Genomic DNA, 26,031 nt, shown 5'->3' on the forward strand with positions numbered 1-26,031 from the left:
GCACTTGGTGAAAGCGCAAACTCTTGTCAAAGGAGTCAGTAATTTTTTTTTCTTCTTATAACCGTCGTTGAACAGTCGATCCGACTTATTATTTTAAACCTGATCCAGAAGATAACAGATTTTGAGAAACTTGCTTTCGCGGAGGCCTTTTCGATGAAACTAAACCGCCTTTACATTACATGGAGAGGAAAAACATGAGATTCTGCCAAGGTCAGTCTGATTGCAAAAGGATTTTAACCCATGTCCACCACTGAGGATATTTTGCGTCAACACTGTGGTCAGTGCAAGCCGGATGTGGAATTCGAATCGACTAGTTATTATTGGGTTCGAACTTAGTTCACTTCACTGAAAAGCAAGCTCTCTATGCCCTTAGCCATCACGGCTCCAGTAAAAGAATTTGCTGAAAGTCTTGTCAGAGAAAAATGCTAAAAAAAGAAACTTTTCTTGCTTAATTTTTGGTTTATTTCTGGCATACTATAGCAAAGCCTCTCCTCTTTGTGAGCTGTGCGATATGTGATATGATTTAATAACTAGGCTAGTGTCTCAAAATGTTATAACTTTATACAATTGCTTGATTGACTTGATATGACTTAAATTCCTTCAATAGACCACATCATGAAATAGAAGCGATAAGGTTTGGTAACACGCATCCATTAAATTCTAATTTTTCTCTGCATTCATAAATTTAACCTCAAAAAATATGAATGCTTCAAGCTCTCTTAACATTCTGTTATTGAATAACTAATTTACGCAATCTGAAGTTAGACAAACTCATATGATTTTTTTTCTTATCAAAGTGAAAATATCTCACTGCCATTTTAGTTCAACCCAAAAGAATTGTAAAAAGTAGTTAATATTCTTGTCGAAATTTATTCAGTTCCCATGTTATGAGGGGGGCATGTATTGAAGGAAAAATATTATATACCAACCTTGTACTGTGACTTGAATATTAATGGAATCTTCCCCAAAGTTATTTGTGGCAGTGCACGTTATTAAAGCAGAATCCCTCCTTTCCGCTTTTTCTATCGTCAAGATCGATTTCTCTCCTTTTCCAATGGTTTCCGATGTCTGGGAATAACTGATAAGAAAAGAATGAATCACATTAGTCAATAGAATATCTGCTATCAAATAAAATAAAGATTATAAAATTATTATGACCTGATATATATCAATAATATTATCTTAAAATATTGATTTTATTGGAAAGATTAGTATTAAAAGACAATTACCATATAACTAAATACAATAAAACCCTTTTGAGTTTTTACTTTTCATTAGATTTTATTCACAGAATACTTTCGTATGAAAACTTATTTCAGTTGTTTCTAGAATCTAGAACTTTCCTCGTAAATTTATATAAGTTCTATTGGAAAAATGCAAATCTCTTAAAATTAATTGTTTTAAATGTTTTTAACAATATTTTCTGTATTAGTTCAAGCTCATTGTATTTATGTTGGTTAATAGCAATAACTTATTAAATAGGAAGAATAAAAATGACTAAAAATTTTCGCAGTTTTTTTGGAAGTGCTTGGGAATTGTCTTACTAAAAGCATGCTAGATCTATAAAAGTAATATAGCTTGCGATTTAATATAATTTATCTTAATACAAAAATTGAATATTTCATCTTTTTTTACATATATAAATCACTTTTCTTAGACAAGAATTATTTTTGTTCAGTATTCAAAAAAATAGTTTGTATTATTTCACAAATAATCAAACTGTTGGAGGAAATACTAACATAATTGTTTACACTAGCACATGATCAACGCATGTGACGAATATATTATTAATGATTCTAGTTTAATAACAAACTAATTCTTTAAGAATTGTTTATAATACGAACTCTATTGTCTACAGCAAATAGTTCACTTTACCTAGTTAAAAGAGGATGACAGAAACAAATACAGTTTCTTTTCATTCGAATAGTATTTGTGAAAAACTTAATAAAAATCTTAAAAAATTTTGATATTTTACTAAGAAGAAAATCTTGAAAAATGCGCGCCAGCTGAAAAAAAGAAAAACAAAGCAGCTTAGCACAATTATTAGTATACATAACTTTTTATTGCGACTATTTTTTATTGCTTCTCTTTATTCTTTAAGCCTACTCTACAATCTTTTTCTATTCATTTAGGATACAGTAAAAATATGTAGATATTTGAATTCACACTAAGAAAAACTGCTGTATAATATAATATCAGTTTCGATTGAATTGAATGCTTTGACCAACTTTAAGAAAAAAAATAGGTAAATCTAACCACCAATAATGCTGAAAGCGCAAACCAAGTTCACGCGCAATCGCACTGTTCACGAATTATGTCGCAATCGCACTGTTCACGAATTATGTCCGTTTTCAAAATTTTTTGTATACTTTGGGACGTAGTCAGCAATTTTTTTTTTACAATTGAGGACAACATGTCATGAATTTATTGTTGCCCTGCACACTGCTATATAACTGAAACTAAAGTTCACCGTTATAAAATGTATGAATGTTGTTAAATTTGAAACAATGAATGATTAAATTTTAATTTTTAGATTCGCGATCGCAACGAACTATAGGGGGCGTTGTTGTATGAGACGCTTACCTGCGATTTCCATATGAACCGTTATTCAGTTACTCTGGAGACGTCGTTAATGTAGCGTGTAGCATTGCAACGTTCCTTCTTTAATGTGGCTTATTAAATTTAAAAAAGAAAAATGCTTGATCTTCTTTCTTGTACAACCGAAAACAAAATGGTATCTATTTTTATTAGAGAAGGAATATCCAAAACACATCGGAAAAATATTTGTACATTAACAGAAAAAAATATGTATATTCTTATAAGAGTTAAAACCTAATGCCCGAGAAATAGTATTACTAAATTTAATGATATAACATGAAAGGCCCATTTAAACTTTACGTTCTATAGTTTTAAGAATCATATTAGTTCAAAAATTAAAATGAACAAAAAGTATACATAAGCCTCATAATTTTATGAAATTTAATTTTGTAAACAACGTTTTTTGACAACAATTTTTATCAAAAAATTTCAAGTTTCAATAAAAATCATTATTTAGAAACTAAGAAACGTAAAATAAAGAATGCTGACGAAACAAAAACAAAAAAAAAAACAATTCTTTTTTGTCGCCATTTTTAGTGCTACGAATATTCGTCTTTGGGATTTGCCAAAAACAAAACAAGATGCAATTTTATTTTTTCAGGAGGGAAATATTTTACCGAAAAAACGGAAATGTACCAATTCCCACAACATAAAACTTTATCTTGGCAAACGTACGTTTTGGAAATGTTATTTCATTTGGAATCTTATTCATCAGAGTTCATATGGCGATATGATTGTTTTGAATCTATGCTAAACTCTATATCGGCTCATTTTCCACCGAAATCCAATTAACTATTTTGATTTTAAATAAAGTGTTTTATTTTATGAACTGTCGCAAAAATTTTAAGTGTAGATTGGCGGCACTTAAAAACCGCCAAATCTGTAGCGGCGGTGGCGTTAATACGTCGTAAGTACCGAATTTTTATTCCATACTTTTCTGAATCATATTATTTCAAACATTGGAATATACAAGAAGTATACATAAACACATAATGTTATACCATTTAATTTTTCAAAAGTATTTTGAGAACAATTTTTATCAAAAAGTTATAAACTAAAAAACGGAAAATAAAGAATTCTTAGGATAAAAAAAACGATTTTAAGAATTATTAACATTGAAATAAAAACTTTCATATTGTTTCTTTTTTTATTATTCTTATAGTTCTTAATCAGACGTAAAAAACCATTCTGTAGAGAACCATCATCAAATGAAAAAAAAAATATTTACAAGCAAATTTTTTATTGTAAAAATCATTGCACTTACCTGATTTATGATTCCCGGAGAATTCCAAAATGATAAGTTCCTTGTTTGAAAACTTTATTCTCAAATAATAGATACATAGTTTATACCTTCATTACTTTTAGACAACATACTACACAGCAAAATTTTATAATTGATATGAATTTGAATATGTAGCTAAAAACAGAATAGCTGAATTCTAGTTGAACTTATTCTTTCAAAATTAAAAAAAACTTACCAAGAAAACGATTTAAATTAATTAAGAATTAGCACAAATGGCACTATTTCAAGTAACTTGGATAATTTTTTATTGTTGTTTTCCGAATTATATGGATACAGAAATATATACTATTCTATAACGAAGAAGAATATGCTATAATTATTACAATTCTGTATGTTCTGAATTCATATTTATTCACTGGAATGACGAAAGCAATGTTGACTTCACTTTAATTCGTAATGAATTGAAGACAGAAGAAATGCATTTTACCTTAATACACACATCTGTAACAGTATCCGAAATCGGAAGTCATCAGTTGCAAGTTTGTTGATAATAGAAATTAAAAATTATCGAGGAATTTTTCTTCAAATGTTTGGCGTGTTCTGTTCCTGAAAGATTTACTAATATTCTAGAGATTTTTTTCAAGATCTTCGGCCTTTTCCTTAGGGAAATTTTGTTTCTTATTTGCTGCTAAAAAATGGCGTCTGATTCAGTCAATGACTTTGATGGAACTAAATGAAAACGTGATAAATTAATGTCCGATATTTACAGGCTCCCGCTAGACGGCGTACTCGAGCGTTGCGATCGCGAATTCCTATCACTGTATTAAATTATTTTATAACTAACAATTTTTATCTGCTTAGTTTATATTTAACCTATTTAAACTTGTCTAAATAAACTCTCTGTGCTATGTGTATCTCTCTGTGCTACAATTTAATTTCATTTTATAAATTAGTGTGTGTGATCATCTTAAACTAAATGCTATTACATTGAATTAAATTGTAAAAATAACTTTTTGATTTGTAAGTGTGTAATGCTTTGTTTTTAATGTAAATTTTAATGTTAATGAACACCAAAATCATGGAAAAATGGTTACAACAAATTTTAGTCAAATGTAAAAGAACAAAACTGGACGACACTAGATCATCAAGCAATAATAATATAATCTTATTCCTAAAATTTAAATGTTATTAGTTCGTACAAGTTATTTTTAGAACAAAAATAAAAATCTTTGTAAATATTCACAATTAGTGTTATGGTGTTTTCAAGCATAAATACATATCTAATTTTATTCTTCAGAAATTCGGATAAGAATTATTTTTTGCTCCACTAAAGGTACTGAACTGATAAAACACTTAAGAATAGGTGCGAAATTTATAAATTAGTAAATCGTATGTCAATGGTCTCTTATTTGGTTTCAGGAACATGTTATGATTAAATAACACGATTTATAATTTTATAGCAATGAAGAGTAGTTAAATTTAAAAAAAAGTTTTAATACAGACCGTGTTTCTTTTGTAAGATCCAGCAAGGCACCATTTTTTCTCCAGGTAAATGAAATAGGTTGGTCACCCTCTGGTGAGCATTCAATCACTGTTTTGTCTCCACGCCTAGCACTTATTACTAAAAATTTAGTAAGGAAATGTGGGGCACCTAATTAAAGAATTTTAGAGTAAGTATAGAATATTCATGGGCAATAGAAATTGCATAAATAGCACAGCAATATAGTTCATTAAATACTTAACACTGTTTCAATATTTACTAAACTTTATATACAGAAAAGGAGTCTTCAGTATGTTACAAATTAAGAACTATGAATAAAAAGCTCCAGTATAAAAAAACAGCCCGAAAAAAAGGAATAACAAAATAACATTGAAAAATAAAATCATCAGAATAAAGCTAGAAAAAAAGCATCGTAAATTATTTAATTATTTGCTTAATATAAAACGTATGATGAAATTAACGAACGATCGATCTGGACCGTGGGGGACTTTATGGGCTTATTTAAAGTGATATTTTTTTCCATTTACCATACTTATTCACTAAAGTTAAAAATAAACTATAAATGTATATTAAATAATTGTAAAAATATAATTAATAGTTAAAAATTGTTAATTATATTAAAATACAGCGATTTAGCTTGTTTTGTTCGTTTAAAATGCGTTAGAATGATTCACAATTGAATTAATTTAACAAATATTTCATTTAAATAAAATTATGTGTTTGACTCTTACTATTTGAGATTAGCTAACACGCAAGAGTTGTTTATGTTTGTACAATTTAAAAATGACTCACTATTAAAAAAAACATCAATATAATCTGAATGACTTGAAAAAAATAATTGTCAGAGAAATACTTTCAACCCTCTTTAAAAATACTCATACATTGGATGTCATATTTATAAATGAATTCTGTATTGAAGATATTATTACGTTGCAGATGTATTTTTTTCATCAATTCACCTTTTTCTTAACATTTCAGCAACAAAAAATTTGAGGAGAAGGAATTTTCAATGTATATGTGAATTTGTTAAATCCCACTTACTGTGCACTGTTAGACGTACAATAGCACTGAGTGGTGAACCCACGCCATTGTTTGCTTCACACAAATAATACCCGGCATCTGATGCTTCAACGCTTCTAAAATTCAATGAACCATTAACTAAAATGTGTATATGAGAGCTGCTTACAATAGTTCTGAACTGTTCCGGTGGTTGATCTAAAATTAGAAAAATACAAAATACTAATCAGTACTTATTAGAAGGCTTATCAATCTGACTATTTAAGTATTTGCACAGTTTCTGAACAAAAATTATGTAAATTTCATTATACTAGCATTGTATTTTATTGAAAGTACATCTATCTATGTCTCACGTTTTACTTTATCAAAATATTATAATTATCCATATATAACACTTTACTTGATTAAAATAACATTTTTTACTATAGTAAAAAGTAAAAAAAAAATTTTTATAGCAAATAGTAAAAAATTTTTTTTTTTTTTATTTTTTTTAAAAAAGTCAGCTTGGAAATATTAGAGATACGTAAAAAATTACTTTTCAAGAAAAAAACAATTAATTATTTTTATACGTTTTTATTTTAATAGTCACATACTGTAATAAAATGTTTCTTAAATTTTAAATATATTTATTTAATTAAAAGCTATAACTACTGGGTTTAGTTAAGCAAATTGTAGTTTTCATTGAGATCAATACAGGGAAATGGGATAAATTCAATATCGAGAAACAAATGATTGGCGCAGCTTTTAGAATGAGTAAGATTTTTCGATATACTATTCGTTCGATTTAATTAAGCTTTTTTATAAGCTTGGATTCATTAATTGTTTAAAAATAATTACACTAGTTTTAAAATTGAGAAATGCAGTGTTCCACTGACCAGGTCCCGCAGTGGACTGATCGTTAAGACACGGTTCCTAGCAGATCACCGAAGTCAAGCATCACTGGCAACGGTCAGTGTGCGGGTGGTAGACCACTTGGATCGGTCTGCGTAGGGACCGAGGGTGTGCGGTATTTGTCCTCGTTAAACTGTTCTACCGTAAAGTGCTCGACTTCGCGTGCAGATCGTCGGGCTACCGAAGTGGGAGTGCCATCCCCTCTGCAGAGGATCAAAATTGTGATGGCATGTCTTCGGATCATCCTCACGGATGTTTCCCACACCGTCGCCAATAGCCCATTGTGCAACTCTAGTGCGACGTAAATGAACAACAAACAAACAATCCACCGACCAAAAATTCAAAATTTTAAATTTTGAAACGAAGGTAGGTTTTTCTTTTTAGAAAAATATATTTTTCTTATTACGAAGTAAAATCTATTACTACGTGTTTGAAATTTTCGTCGTAATTTCAGAAAAAATTTCAAAGCCATTATTTAAGCTTACTGCAATAAAACTTACTTATCGCCATTTTCCAACGCACATGCGGTTGGGGTACACCATCCGCTTGGCAGTCAATCTGAGATGGTCGACCGGCAACTGTTGAAATGTCAGTAGGTTGAAGAATCCACTTTGGAGGCACTGAAATATTTATTAATATTAATTATTTATTTATTAATTAATATTTTTTTACTTAAGTTTTATATTTATATCTTATATTAATAATTTTCTTATTTTTTAATATTTATTGCTATTAGGAATTACTTTATTTCCTTATTAGTAGTAGTATATCATTGTATATTTAATATTATTAGTTTAATATTAGTAAATTAATTTTTATTAATCCTTGATAACTGAAACACCTTGAGAATTAGACAAGTCAATAGTCTAATAGACTTTTCACTCTTGCCAGTTTTGAAAATTCGAGACGACCTCGTTGATATCGCATTACCTCACTTCCAGTACCTTCATAACTAGTAAAATGAGTTATCCGAAGATGGTAGCACGGTGAGCTGTGGTCTTGTTACTTTTCAAGATTCGATGTAATCGTGGTCTAGCAGTAAAATGTTTAGTTTTATCAAATTAAGCGAGAAACTGAAAGTGTGTCAGATAAACGTAGAATTTATACTTTCTGTCCATCTGTTAAACGCAGAATAACAAAATATGTACGCAATTACTGTCGAATAGTTCAGTAATTTTAAGGGAAATATTATTGTTACAGATACAGTGTTTTACTATTAAAATGTACTTTATAGTAAAAAGTACTCTCATCCTGAGTACTAGAGCTTTTTGCATAGTACTTAATACAAATATAAAGAATTAATATCGGCAGAAAATAATCAGAATTTTATTAATTTTGGTAATGCAAATTTACTGTGATTTGATGGTAAGGGCAGCAGATAAAGTTCTTCTTACTCTTTGTGTATTTAAACCAAATTATTTCCTAAAATGAAAAAAAAATGTTTTTGTTAAACTCTTGCATTAAGTGCGACTTATATATGCATTCACAATTTCGCTTTGACAAATATTTAATTTGTTTCATGAATCTAGTGCTGAGGAAAATCCTGCCATATGGAAAAAGATTGCCGACTTTTGACGTCAAATTTTCTTGAAAAAATTAATAGTTTTAATATTATTTTCAATTAAAAATATTTATTGTAGGCAGAAATAAAAATATATCTTACAAGACTTTGCATGTTTTAAACTTTTTCGAGTTTCAAATGTAAAGTTTGCAAAAAATATCGTTGTCAGAGTTTCCTTATTTTATGCGGTTCGTAAAGCAGTTATTAATGCTTAGAGACTATATGTTCATAATATAACTTAAAATACACAATTTTATAAGCAATAGTTTTAGCAACCTTTGACAGTGAGTGTGGCACTGCTTGATTCTGAAGCCACATCATTGGACACAACGCACGAGTAATTTCCATTATGGCGATGGGTTAAGTTCTTAAAGGTCAATATGGAAATGGATCCATCATCTTCTTGAAGGATATTAACGTCAAGCTCTTGTTCCGAAATTGGACGACCATCTTTTAGCCATTTTGCAGCTAATGGACCATCTCCGCCTAATACTATGCAAGTAGCAACTGTTCTCATTCCTTCGTGTAAATTTTCTTTAAAAGAGAAACCAGCTATTTTTGGACCAGCTGTAAAATAAAATTATACCGTGAGAATGAAGTGAGTTATTGGGAAAATGATGATTAATTTCTCTCTAAATTAGTTTGTCGTCGTTGCATGTGACTTAGAAACGGCAAGGTTAGTCTCAGTGCACATTAAATTTTATTTATTTATTCCAAGTTGACTTAGTTATTTTATGATTTAATAAAAAGTATCAGGATAATCTTATATTTCTTTATATTAGGATAATTTTATATACGAATTTAGTTGTGCCCAATTTTGGCGGTTTTATTGTTGTTCATTGGTTTTCTGACTAGCTTGTAGAGCACGTCATTTCGGCTGCCAAATCAATAAATTTTGATGAAAAGAGCAATTTCTGGACATATTTATGGGTACTTTTTTCCAATAAGTATTAGAAAATACGAAACAAAGATATTACAGATTAATAAAAATGCATGTTAGAGTCCATGCGAACTGCTAATGGGCCAGAGAGAATCTCTCATACCGGCGTAAAATGACATTTCTGATCATGGGTTGTTCAATTGTTACAATTTGCTCCTCGTACCCTTTAAACTTGTAATCATCATTTTAGCAAACTGAATCAAAGTTTTTATGATAAAGCGTTGAATTGTGATGCTGCAGAGTCTAACAGAATTTTGAATATGGGACTCTCAAAGAAGACGCTTCCTAGAGGCCAATCATACACTTTTTTTACTAGTGATCGATAATGACCATTCGCGTAAAACTTAATGGTGCATAAATAGTAAAACGTTTTATGGCAAAAATAAAAAAAAGCGTTAACAATAATCACAACATTCAATCTGCAGTAGAACTGATAATATATTTTATTGACGAACAACAACTGGAAAACCGTTCAGTCTTATAGATGACTCAATTCTTATTGAATACAAAGTGGAAATAACAATTATATTGGCATTTATTTTTCGAATTAAATTTGAGAAATCATTAAATTTGTTTTTTGGGAACTTTGTTTAGGAAGTTATAATTTAACTGTACTATTATTTTTTTTTTTTTTTTTTTGTACAATTCGAACCATATTCGACTATGCCTTTTGAGTAATAGGCCCACTTATTAATTTTCTACTTTTGTACCTAGGATACTAAGACCACAAGGACATCAATTCAAGTTCTTAAGATTTCCAAGTGATGAATAGCTTGATGGCTATCATGATGAATATAATGATGAATATCCAGGTGATGGATATCCCGATGAATGGATAAAGGACCACAATGGCCTAAGGCCCCCAGGTCAACTGATGCCGCAGCGACTAAGCTTGCAATAGTAGTAGTGTGTGATACTGTATATGGCGCATAAAATAGGACAAAAAAATATATAAGAACAAAAAAAAAGGAAATAAAGGTAAGAAAGATTCTTACATCGTACAGAAATTCGGAAACTGCGGGAGGCAGGGGGCATTATTCCTTGGTTGGAAGATACTTCACAGCTGTATTGTCCATTATCCTCACTTGGATGCACATCTACAATTTGAAACGTGCCATTTGGATAGATCCGTTGCCTCTGGTTTATTGGTAAAGCTCGACCTCCTGAAGAAAAATCAAAACTTTTTCTTTTTAATTTCCTTAAGTAATATTTTAAATATATATTGCAATATAGTTCACATCTATATTATATAAAACGCTAATACGTACGTATGCATGTATGTATCAATAAAACCGATGATATTTCTTTTCTCGCGCTGGCAACAGTTTTCATTTTTAATTGTTAGGTTTCGGTGCGCAAGAGCACGTAGTGAGCGACCAGATAACAATAACCAGAGTGAGCATTATCAGGTTGTTCAATTCAGATTCATGCACTAAAAACATGACAATATTTAATTTAAACTCAATTAGGAATTAATTAATTAATTGAAGTGAGAATGCTTTAAAAGGCCGCTGTTAAATTGATATTTTTCTACTGGGAGCTACCTAAACGTCTAAAAAACGTTTAAGTGTTTGTATTGAATGCACTGAATATTTTTTATATTTCGCGTTTATTTATGCATTGAATTTTCACGCTTTAAAATGCAGAATATTAGTGAAGCAATATTTGATAATTTATTTTGCTAATATGTTTCTTATTTAGCTAATGTTTTGATTTTTTCACCATGTACAATCTAAATACCTAATATACTTTTTTAATAGCCGATAAGAACATTGGTAGAATTCTTCTACATAAGTACAATACTATGTCTTTGATGATAAAATACTATGTCTTTGATGATAATATATTATGTCTTTGTGCTAGAACATTGTATTAATTGGCGAGCGAGAGTAGCGAGCGAGAGTAGCGAGCCATGGTTCACGACGTGAACCACATAGGATTGCGTAGCAATTCTCGGGGGTTGGCGAGCGTTAGCGAGCAGGGGGCGGAGCCTCCTAGTAATTAATAATCTATCAAAAAATTATATTTGACGAACTGTTTCGAATACTTGAAATTTTATCTGAATTTTGGTATTATTTAATCTTGGACAATTATTCAACATCAAGATTAGTTTTGAGTTTAAATTTTGTTTCACAGATTATTTTTTACTTTGTGAAAATTTAAAAGTTTTAATCACATAGAAATATATAAATAGTGTGAACCCAAATGAAATAGTATGTAAAAAAAGATGCGTTTTTTAATCATTACGTGCCACACTGTTAACACTCTGTTCTTAACATTTTAATCATCTTACAATGGCAAAAAGATTAATTACTAGTTAGATTGCTGAGTTCATCGTTTACATTTATTACTTCGAATTAAATTGATGAAGTGTTTCGAAATCGTTTGGCCATTTGTTTCTTTTTAATTCTACGAAATGCATTAATGATAATTGTTTAAGGATGTCATGTGTTAATGAAAACTACATTTGACAAAATAAATTATGTTTTATAGTAAGTATTATAATTTCAAATGTTTTGATATTTATTTTTAAAATAAACTTTTTACTGTCATGGGATGTAAATTGTTTTGACATGTTTTTATTAATTCTTATAGCTTTCAGCAATATTTTTTAGACATATATTCATTTGAAAAAAAAAAGCCATCAGCAATCAATTGAACCATTGTTTCTCTCCCGGAAATATTAAATTTTAACTATTATAATGAAATGTCCATAATATTGTCAAAATTCTCTATGTAATAAATTTTAGTGATAAGCTAACATCTCTTCGGCAGCCATTAAATCCCCCAACTCATCATAATTATGAGTTCGAGACATTTCACAGGCAGTACACAGTAGAATTATTAAAATTTTCCATCTCTGCCATGAGATCAGATAGAAAACTTATCACTATGCTCCATTAGGAGCTGCACTGCTTCTTCACGTACCTCTCGAGCAATAACTTGAGTATCGTTTAATATTTTATTTTATTTTTTAACCGTCGTTGAACAATCGGCCGTATTTTTGGGTTTATGACTACTAATGTTCAACTCCGTAGCCTTGTAATTATGAACACAATGCAAGAAGAAAAGGGAACTCCTGAATCAAGTATTAGGAGAAATTTGCCGCCATGGAGGACATTTTGATGGAACTAACCCGCATTTGCGTTTCATGGATAAGAAAACCACGAAGAATTCTCACGGTTAACCTGATGGCTAGGGGATTCTAACCCATGATCCGACTACCACTGAGGATATTTCGCGCTAGCACTGTCGTCGGTGCAAACAGGATGTGAAATTCGTATCGACCAGCTATCACTGGGATTCGATAAATCAATACTTAAGACAACCTAACAAAATTAGTTTTTATAGATCGATCATGTTACCAATAAATAATCCTATAAAATTTTCGTTCTTCTTGGTAGAGGAAATCAACTCCGAAATTCGTATATATGCAGAAATAAGTTCATTTTCAGTTAGCTAGTTTCCATTATTACTTACTATTCATACATTTAAAATTCCGAGCACAAATAGGTAAAACCTTCCTATATCTGCAACCCGACAGTGCAGATTCACTCCTTTAAAAAAATTGCCTCCCTTAATAATATTATGTATAAACAATATAATATTATTAAATATTATCCTTGAAAAATGATTATATTATCTAGTGCCTTATCAGCGATTAGGCCATTCTTGTTGACATAAATAAAACAAAGAATTAAATAGAGTGTTTAAGAAAAAGTCGAAAATCATTACTATCAAGCAAAAAAAAAAAATCTAGCTACCATTAAATTATTTCTTTTGGTACGTAAAAGATAAAATTGTATTAAAATTAGAAGGAGGAAAGAATTCCCAGACAACAATGTAGAATACTAGGAGAGAAAAACGAAAATTAAATTCTTTTTTTCTTGGCAAGCTCTTCTCTTTTATCTAATGGCAGCCCAGTAAAATACAGAATTGTTTTGTCACACTACTAAAACAAAGAATTTTTGCTCGGCATTCACTTTCGCTGAGTATCTCTCCGCAACGTTAGCTTGCATATTTCATGCTCCAAATGCAAAGTTAAACGATCTCCAAAAGCATAGAAGGAGGCATTCCTCAGTTATTCACTTTCTTTCCCATATTTATTGAAAAAGATCTGAGTTACAGTGAGATAAGTCATTGCACTCAGTATTTATAGATTTCAGCCGGCTCAATTTTTGTTTGTCGGTTGAATAAATATTTCATTTTAGTAAATACTATACTTAGAATTATCTTAAAGAACCTACATTCACTTGAGCAGACTTGAACACATTTTAAAAATAGTTAGTATTTAATTATATTGGATTACTACAACTAAAGAATAATTTATATTATTGTTAGGTATTTTTTGTAACTAAAGAAAGGGAGGTGACAGTTTCATAATGCAGTTGTAATAAGAATTGTCTAGTACGGAAAAACTAACAATGATTTGGCTGACAAATGGTGCATTCAGTATCATTAAACTGTCTCCATCTGTTTAGTGATCAATCATGTGAGAGATTCACGGAAATCAGAAAAGAATTGTCAAGAGGTGACATAACTTGATGACATGATGATGTAGTGCTACGCTGAAACTGATTAAGAAAGCTATTGGGTAAATCCCTACTTACATGGACACTACAAAAATTCATTTAAAATAAAGCATGAATGATTAAACGACGGTATAAATGCAGTCCCAAAAGGATAAAAACACCCTTGCAGGTGAAAGATTTTGTCAACAGTAGAACTGTCGTCCAAGCAAAGAAATGTTTTACGAAAATTGGTGTTGGCAAAAATTCATCGGAAAGCGTATAATGTGGCAAAACAAGTGGCAATCACTTTTAAATGAGGAGCAATTTTGATTGTTTGGAATTTTTGATAAAATAATCTCTTTTTTGAAAGAAACAGTTCAGACTACGTTATATTCTACAGATTACAGAATTATTTTCTGAAAATACAGAAAATATTTGTCTTATATATAAAATATATTGGATCACAAATTGGATGACTCTGGCCAGGTGTAGAAGAGCCTGGAGTTCAACTCTGTGGAAGGCAAGGGCCCATCATGGGCTGTCAGACCAATGAAGAAGAAGTAAAATAAAATATAAGTCCTAATCTACCACAAATAGCATTTTCATAATTTTATTTTGTACTTGTCCTGTAATAATTTTCTCAATATTTTTACAGTTTGTTCTACAAATCACTGTTCTAAAAATATGAATTTCTGGTAAAATTAAATTTTTGAAGTTCATTCTGTGGTAAAATCTAATATTTACTTCTAGAGATTAAAAACGCTGTCGAAAGATTATCATAATTACGAAAGATTATTATAATAAAACACTTTAAAAATTGATTAAAATAGTTAAAAATAACATATATGATGAAAGATACTTGCAAAGAGTTCTTAATAACAATTTCTCCAAACAAAAGTTATTATAAGCTTCTTTCAGTTAAAAATAGAAATAAGCTGTTTTAATTATTCAAATTTGCTCATTTATCGCGATTAGCTGAAATGTTTTTTTTAATTCAGATTTTGACTAAGATCTTAAAAATATATAATCACTTAAATACAAAAAAACTTCCTATATATAAAATCAATAAACACTGAGTTTTAGGATTATTCTCATGTTTAGAATATCCCTATAGAAATATAGCATTTTATTATAAGTCAGACTATTATCTTGGGGAAGCAGAAAAAAAAAGAATATTTGTTAAGAAAAAGAAGGATACAAATTTTATTATTTACATTTAGAAAATAAATAAATGCTTAACTATTTCTAACAGTATTTATTCTTATTAGAGATAATTGATGAAAAAAATGACAACGTCTTAAACTTAAATCTTTGGAGTCCATAATTAATAGTTGTGCGGGGAATAAAAGTCGAATGGTTATATTCTTGTAACTTTTATTTGTTATTAATGCATAATTGGGAGAACAGGCTTATTTGCGGTTTATAATTACAGTTAGTTTATTTTATTTTACTCAAATAAACAAAGGTTCACCCCGTGTAGCCCATCTAATTGTATTTTAAAACATCCTCACAATCGATTCAGTTGATACATTTAAGCATTTCCTTGAAAAAAAAAATATTATTTGGGGAACCAAAATTTCACGAATCATTTAGATTTATGATTTTTCCCTTCCATTGATTTTGGTGATTTGCTTTTTTAAAGCATACCATTTTCGTTAGTTACGTTTTCAAAAGAATTAGTTGAGTTGATGAATACTATAAAAAGTTTGTAAAATAAAATTTATTAGTAAATTTACATGAATAACAGATTTCATAATTTAGACGTGTAGAGTAGTTCATTCCACCCTAGAGGTATACTTAGGTATGCATTTTTAAAACAAATAGTTTGTTATTTCACCACAATATAGTCAGAAAAAAGTATAGTATAAACTACCACATATTGTAAAAATACATCGGTTTTTTGGCTCTTTGAAAAAACGAAAAAATTCAATACTTTTTATCAAAGGGCTTTGGCAAAAATTTTGTAAAGTTAACAATAAAAAATGGTTTTATAATATGTGATAAATTTTGGTAACTGTAGTAAAATTTGATAATTTTGTCATAATACCTAAAAGAGTGGCATAAAAACCATTTACTGATTGAAATTTACTTTTCAGTTTCGTATTTTGTATTAAATATGTGGTAATAAGAATTACAATACTGAAAATCAAAGTTTCCGTCAAAGTGCTACTACATGAACGAAAGACATTATTGTATGAAAAGTTTAAATACATTATATTTTGGTTTTATTTAACAGAATTTTTATTTCTTTCACCAGAAATGTTATTAATATACAGTACGGTAATTTTACCTGAATTCCTTTCCTTGTGCAGCAAAAATCTTTTGGAAAATTTAAGTTTAAATACTTTTTCTGATTCTTGAAAATTTACACTTATGCTGAATTCATAGTGGTATTATTCATAATAAATCTGGCTGATCTGTATAGTATTACGCAATTACTTTAAAATATTCTGAATATATTCCCCCATCGTCAGCTAAAGACACTTAGCTCTAAGAAAATGACCATGAATCAAATATAAATCATTCCAAATCGGCACTTTTTTGACTTAAGCCAACTTGCTATTTGACATTATCTGTAACACGAAACTGATATTTTTCTTTTTGAACATTTAAGTCACATCATTTCCTTACTTTATGATTCGTTAAAAAAGTTCAAAGCAAAAATCATCAGAATTTGAGCGATTCTGAGAGAGAAATCGATTGATAATGATGTAGCCTCAGGATATTTGCTAAAAGGATGTATAATGGTGCAATTTTGAAGTGTTCTTTAAAGTTTAAACAGCTTCAAAAGTTTAATAGCTCTTTTAAAGAGAACTTTTAAGATCTCGTTTTACTTTGAAGAAAGATAAAATATTGAAAGGCATTTTCTGAAAATTTCAGCGTATTTTAAAGAAGAACTAAAAGCGGTATCAGAAATGTTTTAAAGAATATTGAAATGTCTAGTTGTGTTTTGCAATTTTTGAAACCTGTTATGTTTCATTCTAAAGTAACATAGCAGAAGAATGTTGAAGTTCACGAAGAAAATAGAAACTGTTTTCAATATTAACTGTACTGTTAATGCATAAATGCCTACTTTGTTAGTTAGTTATCTTCAATTATTTAAAAAAAACAATTCAAATGACCTTTAATAAGAGTAAAAATTAAAATTTTTACAGGATTTTTTTTACGGAATTTACCTCAAGTAACGCTCTCCTTTAACTTTACGATTTTTTTACTAATTATACGAAACAAAAAGGACTTTTGATTATTCTAAATTTCGCACCAATTAATTGCAGAGAAAATAAATAGTATTTAAATCTTTTTAATCAAAAATGTTGCTTAAATGTTTTCTTTATTTGTAAAAACGTAGATTTATTTACAAAAACAAAACTGGTGAAAACTACCAAAATAGAGTAAAATTTACTATGTTTCTCGCTCTATCAATCACGAAAAAGTTTGGGAGTTTTTCGAAGCCCATTGGTAATGATTTTTGAATATTAACGATAAAATATGGTTTTATAATATCGGACAAAATTTTGATAAAGCAGTACAATTTGTTAATTTTATTACCTAAGAGCATAACCTTGAGCATGGCATAACCTTGGAGTATAGCATAAAAGCTTTTACGCACTTTTCAGTTTTGTATTCTTACTAATTGTGCTGTAATAGGAACTAAAATTTTGAGAACCTGAATTTCCGTTTAATCGCTACTATATGAAAGGCAAAATTACCGAACAATTAGGTTAACTATGACATATTTTGGTTTTAATTGCCAGAATTGCAAGTTTTTTTTACCACACATATCATTATTATGCCACAATTGTTTTCTCCGTGTGCAATAGTTTTCGTGTCAAATAATAAATTAAGGTCTTAATTAACTCTGAAATTCTTTGCATTTCCATCCAACTAACCGTTAACAACCACAATGGCAGCTTATTTTATTTACTTAAGTAAATAATTTGACATAAAGCGAAAGCTTTTAAGAAGCTTAAATTCGTAACTTTTTAACTTTTTTTTGATTAAGTACAATCAATGAGAATAAATTAATTAAGCAGCAATAGATATTTTTATTAAATTTACAAGTATTTTATGCTGTTACCAAGTTTATAATTTTTTCATATAAATCAACATTCCTTAAAATTCTATACAATTTCTTACACTTTATGAACTACTTTTGAAAGATTCCACATAATTTTGCTATTTATAAATTTTTACTATGATATGCAACTCTCTAATAACTTATATAAATAAAAAAGGAAAGCTACAAAATTCTCAATTTAACATTATTTTTCATTCTTTCTTTTTTGTTTTTAAAATGCTTAGAATTTTAATAAGGAAAGGTCAAGAGATTTCCAGAAAAAAACTAAAATAATCATTTTTTATTACATTATTTTTTATATTTTTCTTAATCAGATCTTTAGAAATCTGAAATTAAGAATTGAGTTTTAAATATAAATCAAAGCTACTATATGCTTTTCAATACTTTTAATTATGTACCATGTTTTAAAGAAACTCTTCAACCATAATTTCAAAAAACACAATAGAAAAAAAAGGATTTCTTAACTACATTTTCTAATACTATTTTTACTTTTTAATTCAAAAATATTTTTATTTAAATTTGTCACTAAATAAAGACTTTTCTAGGATTTGTAAAACATCCCTAAGAAAAAGTTTAATTTTTTATTTCAAATATATTGGTAACAACACTTACTTAAAATACTATTAAAATGTTTAAACCCAAATGACAATTATTTTTACTGCATATTGATGCATCAGAAATCCAACGAAGTACATGAACAAACGCTTTTAACTTAACTGACGTTGTAAAAGTAAATGCTCCGTATTAATATATATATTCCAGTACGGATCAATATCATACCTTTCTTCCAACTGATGGTATCATAAGGATAACCTCCAAATGGGCAGATCATCTCAAAGCTCGCTCCAGCCAAGGCAGTGAGGTTATCTAATGGTCTGATAAATAGAGGTCCGAAGACATTTAGCCTCTTGGAATGTTGAGCACGGCCAGCATCATTGATCGCTTCGCACGAGTAAGCTCCGCTATCTATGATGTCTATCGAAGTGAAATTGACGTAACTTGTCACAACACTTTCGGCACTTAGATAAGAACTGACTAAAATTCCGGGACGGGTCATTACAGGCCAGATGCCATCAAGTTTCCATCTAATGTGTGGTTCTGGATTTCCTGTGGCGGTGCAGGTCAAAGATACAAAACTACCAGGTCTCACTGTCTTTTCTATAAAAACTGTCTTGAACTTTGGAGCTAAGTCTGAAACAACCAAAAGAAAATGAAAGAAGTTAGATAAGAACATTTACTGATCAAAACACATCGTAATATTTAAAGTGCTACTTCTATATATCTAATAAAATGAATATTAATTGCTTATGTTGACATGTACTATTTGAATTCATGCTTTCACTTTTTATGTATTTAAATGTATTATCTTTTTCAGGGAGAAAATATTTATTTTTTCAAGCGTAATTGCTTATAATGAACATTCAAAAATTTATACGATGCTTACAAATATGACTGTTTGTTATAATGATTGTATAAAATAATTTTTTATTTAAAATAATCAATGACAAATATCGTGGAATTTTATTTGGATATTAAGAAAAGGAGCAAACCTCGTACAGTTATATTAAAAAAGAAGTATTCGAATAATTTTTCTTACAATAGCTTACAATTTGCGAATATATTTTTTAGACTGTACGGTAAAGCAATTATAGGTAGATTCTAACACAGCAAAAAATATTAGCATCATAGGTGCACCATCCTCAAAGTCCATTTTTACCGAAAAGTTTATAGCTTAATTTTTACAGTGATATCGATTTCATTAAAGATTCAACGATTTCGCAGTAAATATGATCAAATGTGGTATTTTACGGTAAAAATGGATTTATGGTAAAAATTACCAGCAGCCTGTATGGTACATTTTTGCCGTAAATTAACTCGGAATTTTTTCAGTGTATAAGAATATAATTCTTGGAAATACTTGCATCTTAAATGACAGTATATAAAGTGGTGATTTTAATTGCTTATTTAAATGTTTATTAAATAAATGTCTTCTTTTTATCTTTACGAAGTGTTACCAACAGAAAAAATAATTCGAAACGTAATTACAGAACTTCTTTTTATATAAAATGTTTAGTTTTTATAATAAGTATCAAAATACCACCTACATAAGGAAGCAAATGTCCAGTATCTAAAAAATAAATACACTAATTGCATGCGGATGAAAAAAATGACTCAAATACTAATGACTATTATGACAAAGGACCTCAATTTGATGCTTCCCTTGTCTAGAGAGCAATATAAAATGAATAAATAGTCAAAAAAAAGTCAAAGATTGTACTTTTATATCATGACTTGCGATTATTCCTATCGACTTGGTTTCATTCACTTTATCTTAAAAAGTAGACGCAGGGTGGTTATAATTAATGTTATCCTGCTTAGATCAACATAGACGTCGTTTTGGTTTACGAATGTTGATGAAACTTACTATATGCGCTACATACTAAAGAGAAATCTACAATAAAAAAATTAGTTCAAATTTTAACAGCGAGATGGAAACAAGTCTGCACAAATCAAAGCATATATTAAGTGGGCTCAAATCACTCAACCTTAGTTCCGTTTATCGAGTTTGTTCTTTTCAAATTTGTTCTTACGGCATTCATTGTAGGAAGACTACAAAATTTTGTGACTTGTCAGGAAGAGATGAAGATGTCTGAGATCACACCTTTCTCTCCGAACTTCCACTTAAAGACCAATATGGTGCTTATGAACCTATCGTTTTCTTAGAACACTTAAACATCACTATGTTTGTCAAAGTAGTAAAATGTTTACTTGTAACCACCCTGTAAGGAACGATATATCATCTAATACAATGCTCAAGTGTAGAATATTATGCCGTTTGTGGCCATGCATAAGAACTATCTTTGCAAGCATTCTAAATTGAATTGAGACTTCACATACTTCTTCTACTCTGAAAGTTTCAATTTAGATTCCTATCCAGCTAGTGTTACGTTAAGACGCAACTCCTGTGTTCTAAATTAACTTCAATGTTGTTAAATTAAATAATTATGATTGTTAAATATAAGAAAGTGTTTTTTCTCTAAAAGTCCACACTAAGTAACAGCATAGTATAACAACATCAGTAACTCTAATTTTAAGACTAAAACTTACATTGATACATATTAATTGCTTAGAAACGGTCTTATTTATCGACTATGTAAATTAAAAAGATAATCGCAATCTATAAAAATGCGACACATTTATCGAATGGCTTATTAGCTGTACTTAAGAAATGCCATATTCAAAATAACTAGACAAATATTGGTTTATAATAAATTTTATAAGCATATAAATATGGTTATTAAAGAAGATATTGTTTTCATAATAATATCGAGCTTTTTTGTGAAACCTTGTAAACCAATCACTATGCTATTCGTCAGTGTAGAATATAGAGCATGATAAAAAATGATTTTAAAAACTATAAATAAATCAAAATACTTGTCAACAAAAATATCAGTATAATACTGCTATTTTTGCTCCTTAGTTTGGACTTTAGTTTTGAAAAAAAAGAAGTTTGGTTTTTACTAATACTTTCAGTAAAATTCTTACCTCCAATAATAAGATGTGAATAAGATTGAGCTGAAAACGAGTCTCTGTACACAAAGCACTGATACATTCCAGAATCAGTTCTCTTTAGTTGCCTCAACTGTATCACATACTGATTGGAAAATATCACTCGGGAATTGGATGGCGACAACGATCGCATGTCTTTCTTCCAAACCACTGAGCCCGCTGGACTTCCGGAAACATTACAGTGGAATGTGGCTGTTCTCCCTACATCTGTTTGTATTTCTTTTGGCACTATGGAGACTTTCAGGGGCTCTGTAATCGATCAGAGTAACACGTAAACGTTAGATATTTTCAATTATTTCTTATTTTGTGACGTGAAAATTTATTTAACTAGAATATGTCCTACCAAGTAGTACAAATTTATGGTAGTAATTTTCGTATATCCATTTATTTTAAAATCGTAGTTAATAATCGTCTGGTCAAAATAATTTATATACATATAGGCAGATCTTTGAAACCTTTAACTTTTGATAATAAAAAAAAATAATAAAAAATAACAGGCACACTATTTTTACAACTCCAGATTTGCTTGAAAATGTATCAAATATCAGAAAATAATCGTGAGCATCGAAAATTTTGATGCCCTTATAAGTATGAACAAAAAATTAAAATTTTGGAACTAATTTTTCTAGGTTTATAATCACAAACTGTCATTCGGTGAGGTTACAGTTACGATGTGAAGACCGTAATGAGACTTAGATCTAAAAAGCAAATATTAAAATTAATCAAAATTTTGATCACATGTTTGTCATTGACTAATTTATTTTCTGTGTTGTGTACATCGCATTACGTTGCATCTGAGTAAAGTTTTCGATCTATTCTCTAGGGTGTCCAAACCGTAACCCTGTCAAACCGTAACCTCAGGATTAATTAACTGAATTTAACATATCGGAACTTAGTTTTTTCCCTATGTTTTACTAATTGAAGATATTTTTTGACTGAAAATAAATAAAGTAAGCCTCTTTATACACTTTATAGCAATTTAACTTAATATTAAAATTTTTCAATTCATTTATGATACTAATATTTTTTGATGAAAAATAAAGGGTAAATATGGATGAAATTATTAAAAAGAAAAAATTGCTCGATAAAAGAAAAATAGGTTCAATAAGTTTATATGGTTAATGATACTTTTGTCCTTTTTATGATTTTTAATGAAGTGTATATAAACCTAGAAAAATTAGTGCAAAAACTTTAATTTTTTGCTTATACTTAAAAGGGCATCAAAGTTTTCAATGTTCACGATTATTTTCTGATATTTTATACATTTTCAAGCAATTCTGGCGGTGTAAAAATAGTGTGCCTATTATTTTTCATTATTTTTTTTATTATCAAAAGTTAAAGGGTTTAGAGTTCTACCCATATATATATATATATATATATATATATATATAAATGACAGATTTCTTAGTGAAAGTTACGCATCGAATATTTTATGATGTCGGCATAATTTGTATCTACCAGTCATTGCTAGGTTTTGAACCTAGGTGACTTCATTGGAAGGTGCTGGCACTGTCTTCTACGCAGCTCTAGTGCTCCATTATGAAAACAATGTGATAGTAAAAATTTCGTTTAAACACGGTGTCTGTCAAAAACGTCGTATCACAGTCATATATGCATGATAAAGGAAACTATGAAAAAATTACTAAAAAGTAAGAGAAAATATTGAAAACCACAAAATGATAGGAGAGAAGGTCTAGTCTTATTACGCAATGAAAATCTGAAATTTTATCCGCTAATGATTAGGGTAAAAAACACAGAACAACTATTTTGCTAGAAACAAATCCCGACTTTAAATTGTTAAATGTATGGAGAAATTTCGAAAAAAGCTGTTATATTTTAAATTGTATACGTTTCTATATTTGGAAATGTATTATGCCCTTTTTGCATGATAATAACTTTTACAAAATTCAACTTGAATCGCTAGGTTTCGAAAATGGGTGATTTCATTGGAAGGCATGTGCAGTGTCTTCTGCGCTACTGCAGCTTTAGTGTTTTATTATGAAAAAAATTACGATAGTAAAAATTTTGTTTAAACATTGCTTCTGCGAAAAAAAATAGTATCGCAGTCTTACATGCATGATTTAGAAAACTAGAAAGTAATTACTAAAAAGTAAAAGCAAGTATAGAAAATCGCAAAGTAGTTTGAAGAAAAGTCAAGTCTTATTACGCAACGCAAATCTGGAATTTTAACAGAGAGCTTTTATTAACCAGCATTCAGGGTAAAAAACGCAGAGAAACCATTTTATTAGAAAAAAAACCACCCGACTTTAAATCTTTAATTGTATGGATAAATTCCGAAAAAATCGGGTACTTTTTACAGTGCATATTTTGATATAGTAGGAAATGTATTATGCCATTTTTGCATGATAATAACTTTTGAAAAATTCAACTTGAAATCAAGAAAAGTTTAAAATCCTTCAGTTTCATGAAAAGAAGATCGGTATATTTCAAACAGAAAAATGTGGAGTTATGATGTAATTCCATTATGTAATTATTGCTATTACTTATTTAGGTATTATTTCAGTACCTTTTTTATTGTATTCAATCAAATTTATGCCCAACGCTGCTAAAACAACAGTTCACTCTTTTTTTAAAATTTACTTTTAGAACCATGGAATACTTTAATCATCATGGTAACATTCATCAAACTGGAGTTATGTTTTACAACATTTTGTAAAGTCAATACTGTATTGATGATAACAAGTACAATAACAATTTTTAGTAAAAGAATTCATACCCTTTGAAATTTTTTTCTTAAGCTTTGAAATGTGGTTGCGATATAATTAAGAAATATTTTTTTCACTTTTAATGCAAATAGGTTTCTTATGAAAATACATTATTCATAAAATAATTCCCTAATATAAACTATATTTTTCCGCATTATTTTTTAAATAATTACTCTGATACAAAACCAAACTAATCTTATAAAAATATTTTAATTTATTATGTTTTGCTAAAATTTTTCATAGATGTTAATTTTTTTTATTACTATCAAGTAAGAAAAAAGTTCCAACCCAAAAAAACCTAAATTAAAGTTGTTTTTTTTTTAATCATGATAAATATTTTTCTCATTTAAGTTCTTCAAAGCAAATAAAATGAGTAAAAAGTTTGCAGTTTTCTTTTAAAATTTTTTTTTTGAATGCGAGTCTTCAAATTCCAAAACTCTTTTTATAGAAAATTCTATAGATGAAAGACTCAAAAAACATCATTTGAGAGATGTATTAAATAGAGCACTCTCTTTAAAAGCACAATTTTTTGGAAAATATTCAAAACTGCCCGAATGTTACTGTTAAAATAAACTGTTTTAAGAACATTTCTTTTAATAAAAAAGTTGAAACGCCGAAAAAGAAGTCCTTGAAGGATACGATTTTAAATTTACGTGCTGTTTCGCTTTTCTTCGCGCAAAAAAAGTTAAATAAAAAAGTTTTTGTTCCCTTTTCCTTAATGAGAAACTTACGTAAGTACAAAAATATTTTCTATTGCTTTTTAAACTAAAATGTTTTCATAAGGCTAAAGTGAGAAAAGAGAGAATTTCAAAATAACTTCTTTTTTTTCTAAGATCTTTTGACACGTAATATCTTCATTTGAACTTTAAAAAAGACTTTATACTCTAAAGGTATGGGCAATGCACTTTATTTGAAAATGCGTGACATACCCTTTTAAGAAAATGGAGAAAAAAAAGACGAGGTAAAAATGCTTATCCAATTGCTATGCTTCTACAGAGAAAGAAAGTTATAATTATATTTAAGAAAGAAGCCTCAATCTTCAGTTTAAAAAACTTCGCTCAGAATTATTTAAAAAATATTTTTGTAATCTAGTGATACGCAATAAAATTGAATCGATATAAGAATATAAGTATTTTTTTATTAAAGTATAGTCATGCATTAATCATGACAACCAATAATAAATGATAAAAATTCATTTGTTCAACTATTTGGAGGAATATATTTCCACTCCATAATTTGATTTGCAGTATTTTTAAAATCACGAATCAATATAGTTTAAAAGAGGAATCTGTATTGCATAAATTTCAATAGTACAGTGTTGTTTGCTACTTCATTTGTAATTTATTCTATGTGATAAATAGATTCTATTTCAGTATATTTCCAACTGCTTTTAAT

General features: G+C 28.9%; 1 protein-coding gene across 2 annotated transcripts in view; it reads right to left on the reverse strand.

Annotated features, from left to right (window-relative positions):
- LOC107452964 (cell adhesion molecule Dscam1) overlaps positions 1-26,031 on the reverse strand; it is an 89,011-nt gene that overhangs the window by 25,030 nt on the left and 37,950 nt on the right. For both annotated transcript variants that reach the window (XR_015429887.1, XM_087153670.1), the window contains exons 6-13: positions 21,887-22,159; positions 19,121-19,531; positions 10,747-10,914; positions 9,088-9,378; positions 7,751-7,870; positions 6,384-6,557; positions 5,345-5,492; positions 930-1,078 (exon numbers count right to left, since the gene is read on the reverse strand). Coding sequence is in view for 1 of the 2 variants with exons in the window: in XM_087153670.1 (XP_087009796.1) it covers positions 930-1,078; positions 5,345-5,492; positions 6,384-6,557; positions 7,751-7,870; positions 9,088-9,378; positions 10,747-10,914; positions 19,121-19,531; positions 21,887-22,159 (1,734 nt within the window). In the remaining variant the exon portion in view is untranslated. The remainder of the gene's footprint in view (positions 1-929; positions 1,079-5,344; positions 5,493-6,383; positions 6,558-7,750; positions 7,871-9,087; positions 9,379-10,746; positions 10,915-19,120; positions 19,532-21,886; positions 22,160-26,031) is intronic.

The sequence above is a fragment of the Parasteatoda tepidariorum genome, chromosome 10 (genome assembly GCF_982258835.1).
Source record: "Parasteatoda tepidariorum strain Cologne lab strain chromosome 10, Ptep-v5.0, whole genome shotgun sequence".
Classification (NCBI taxonomy): Eukaryota; Metazoa; Arthropoda; class Arachnida; order Araneae; family Theridiidae; genus Parasteatoda; species Parasteatoda tepidariorum.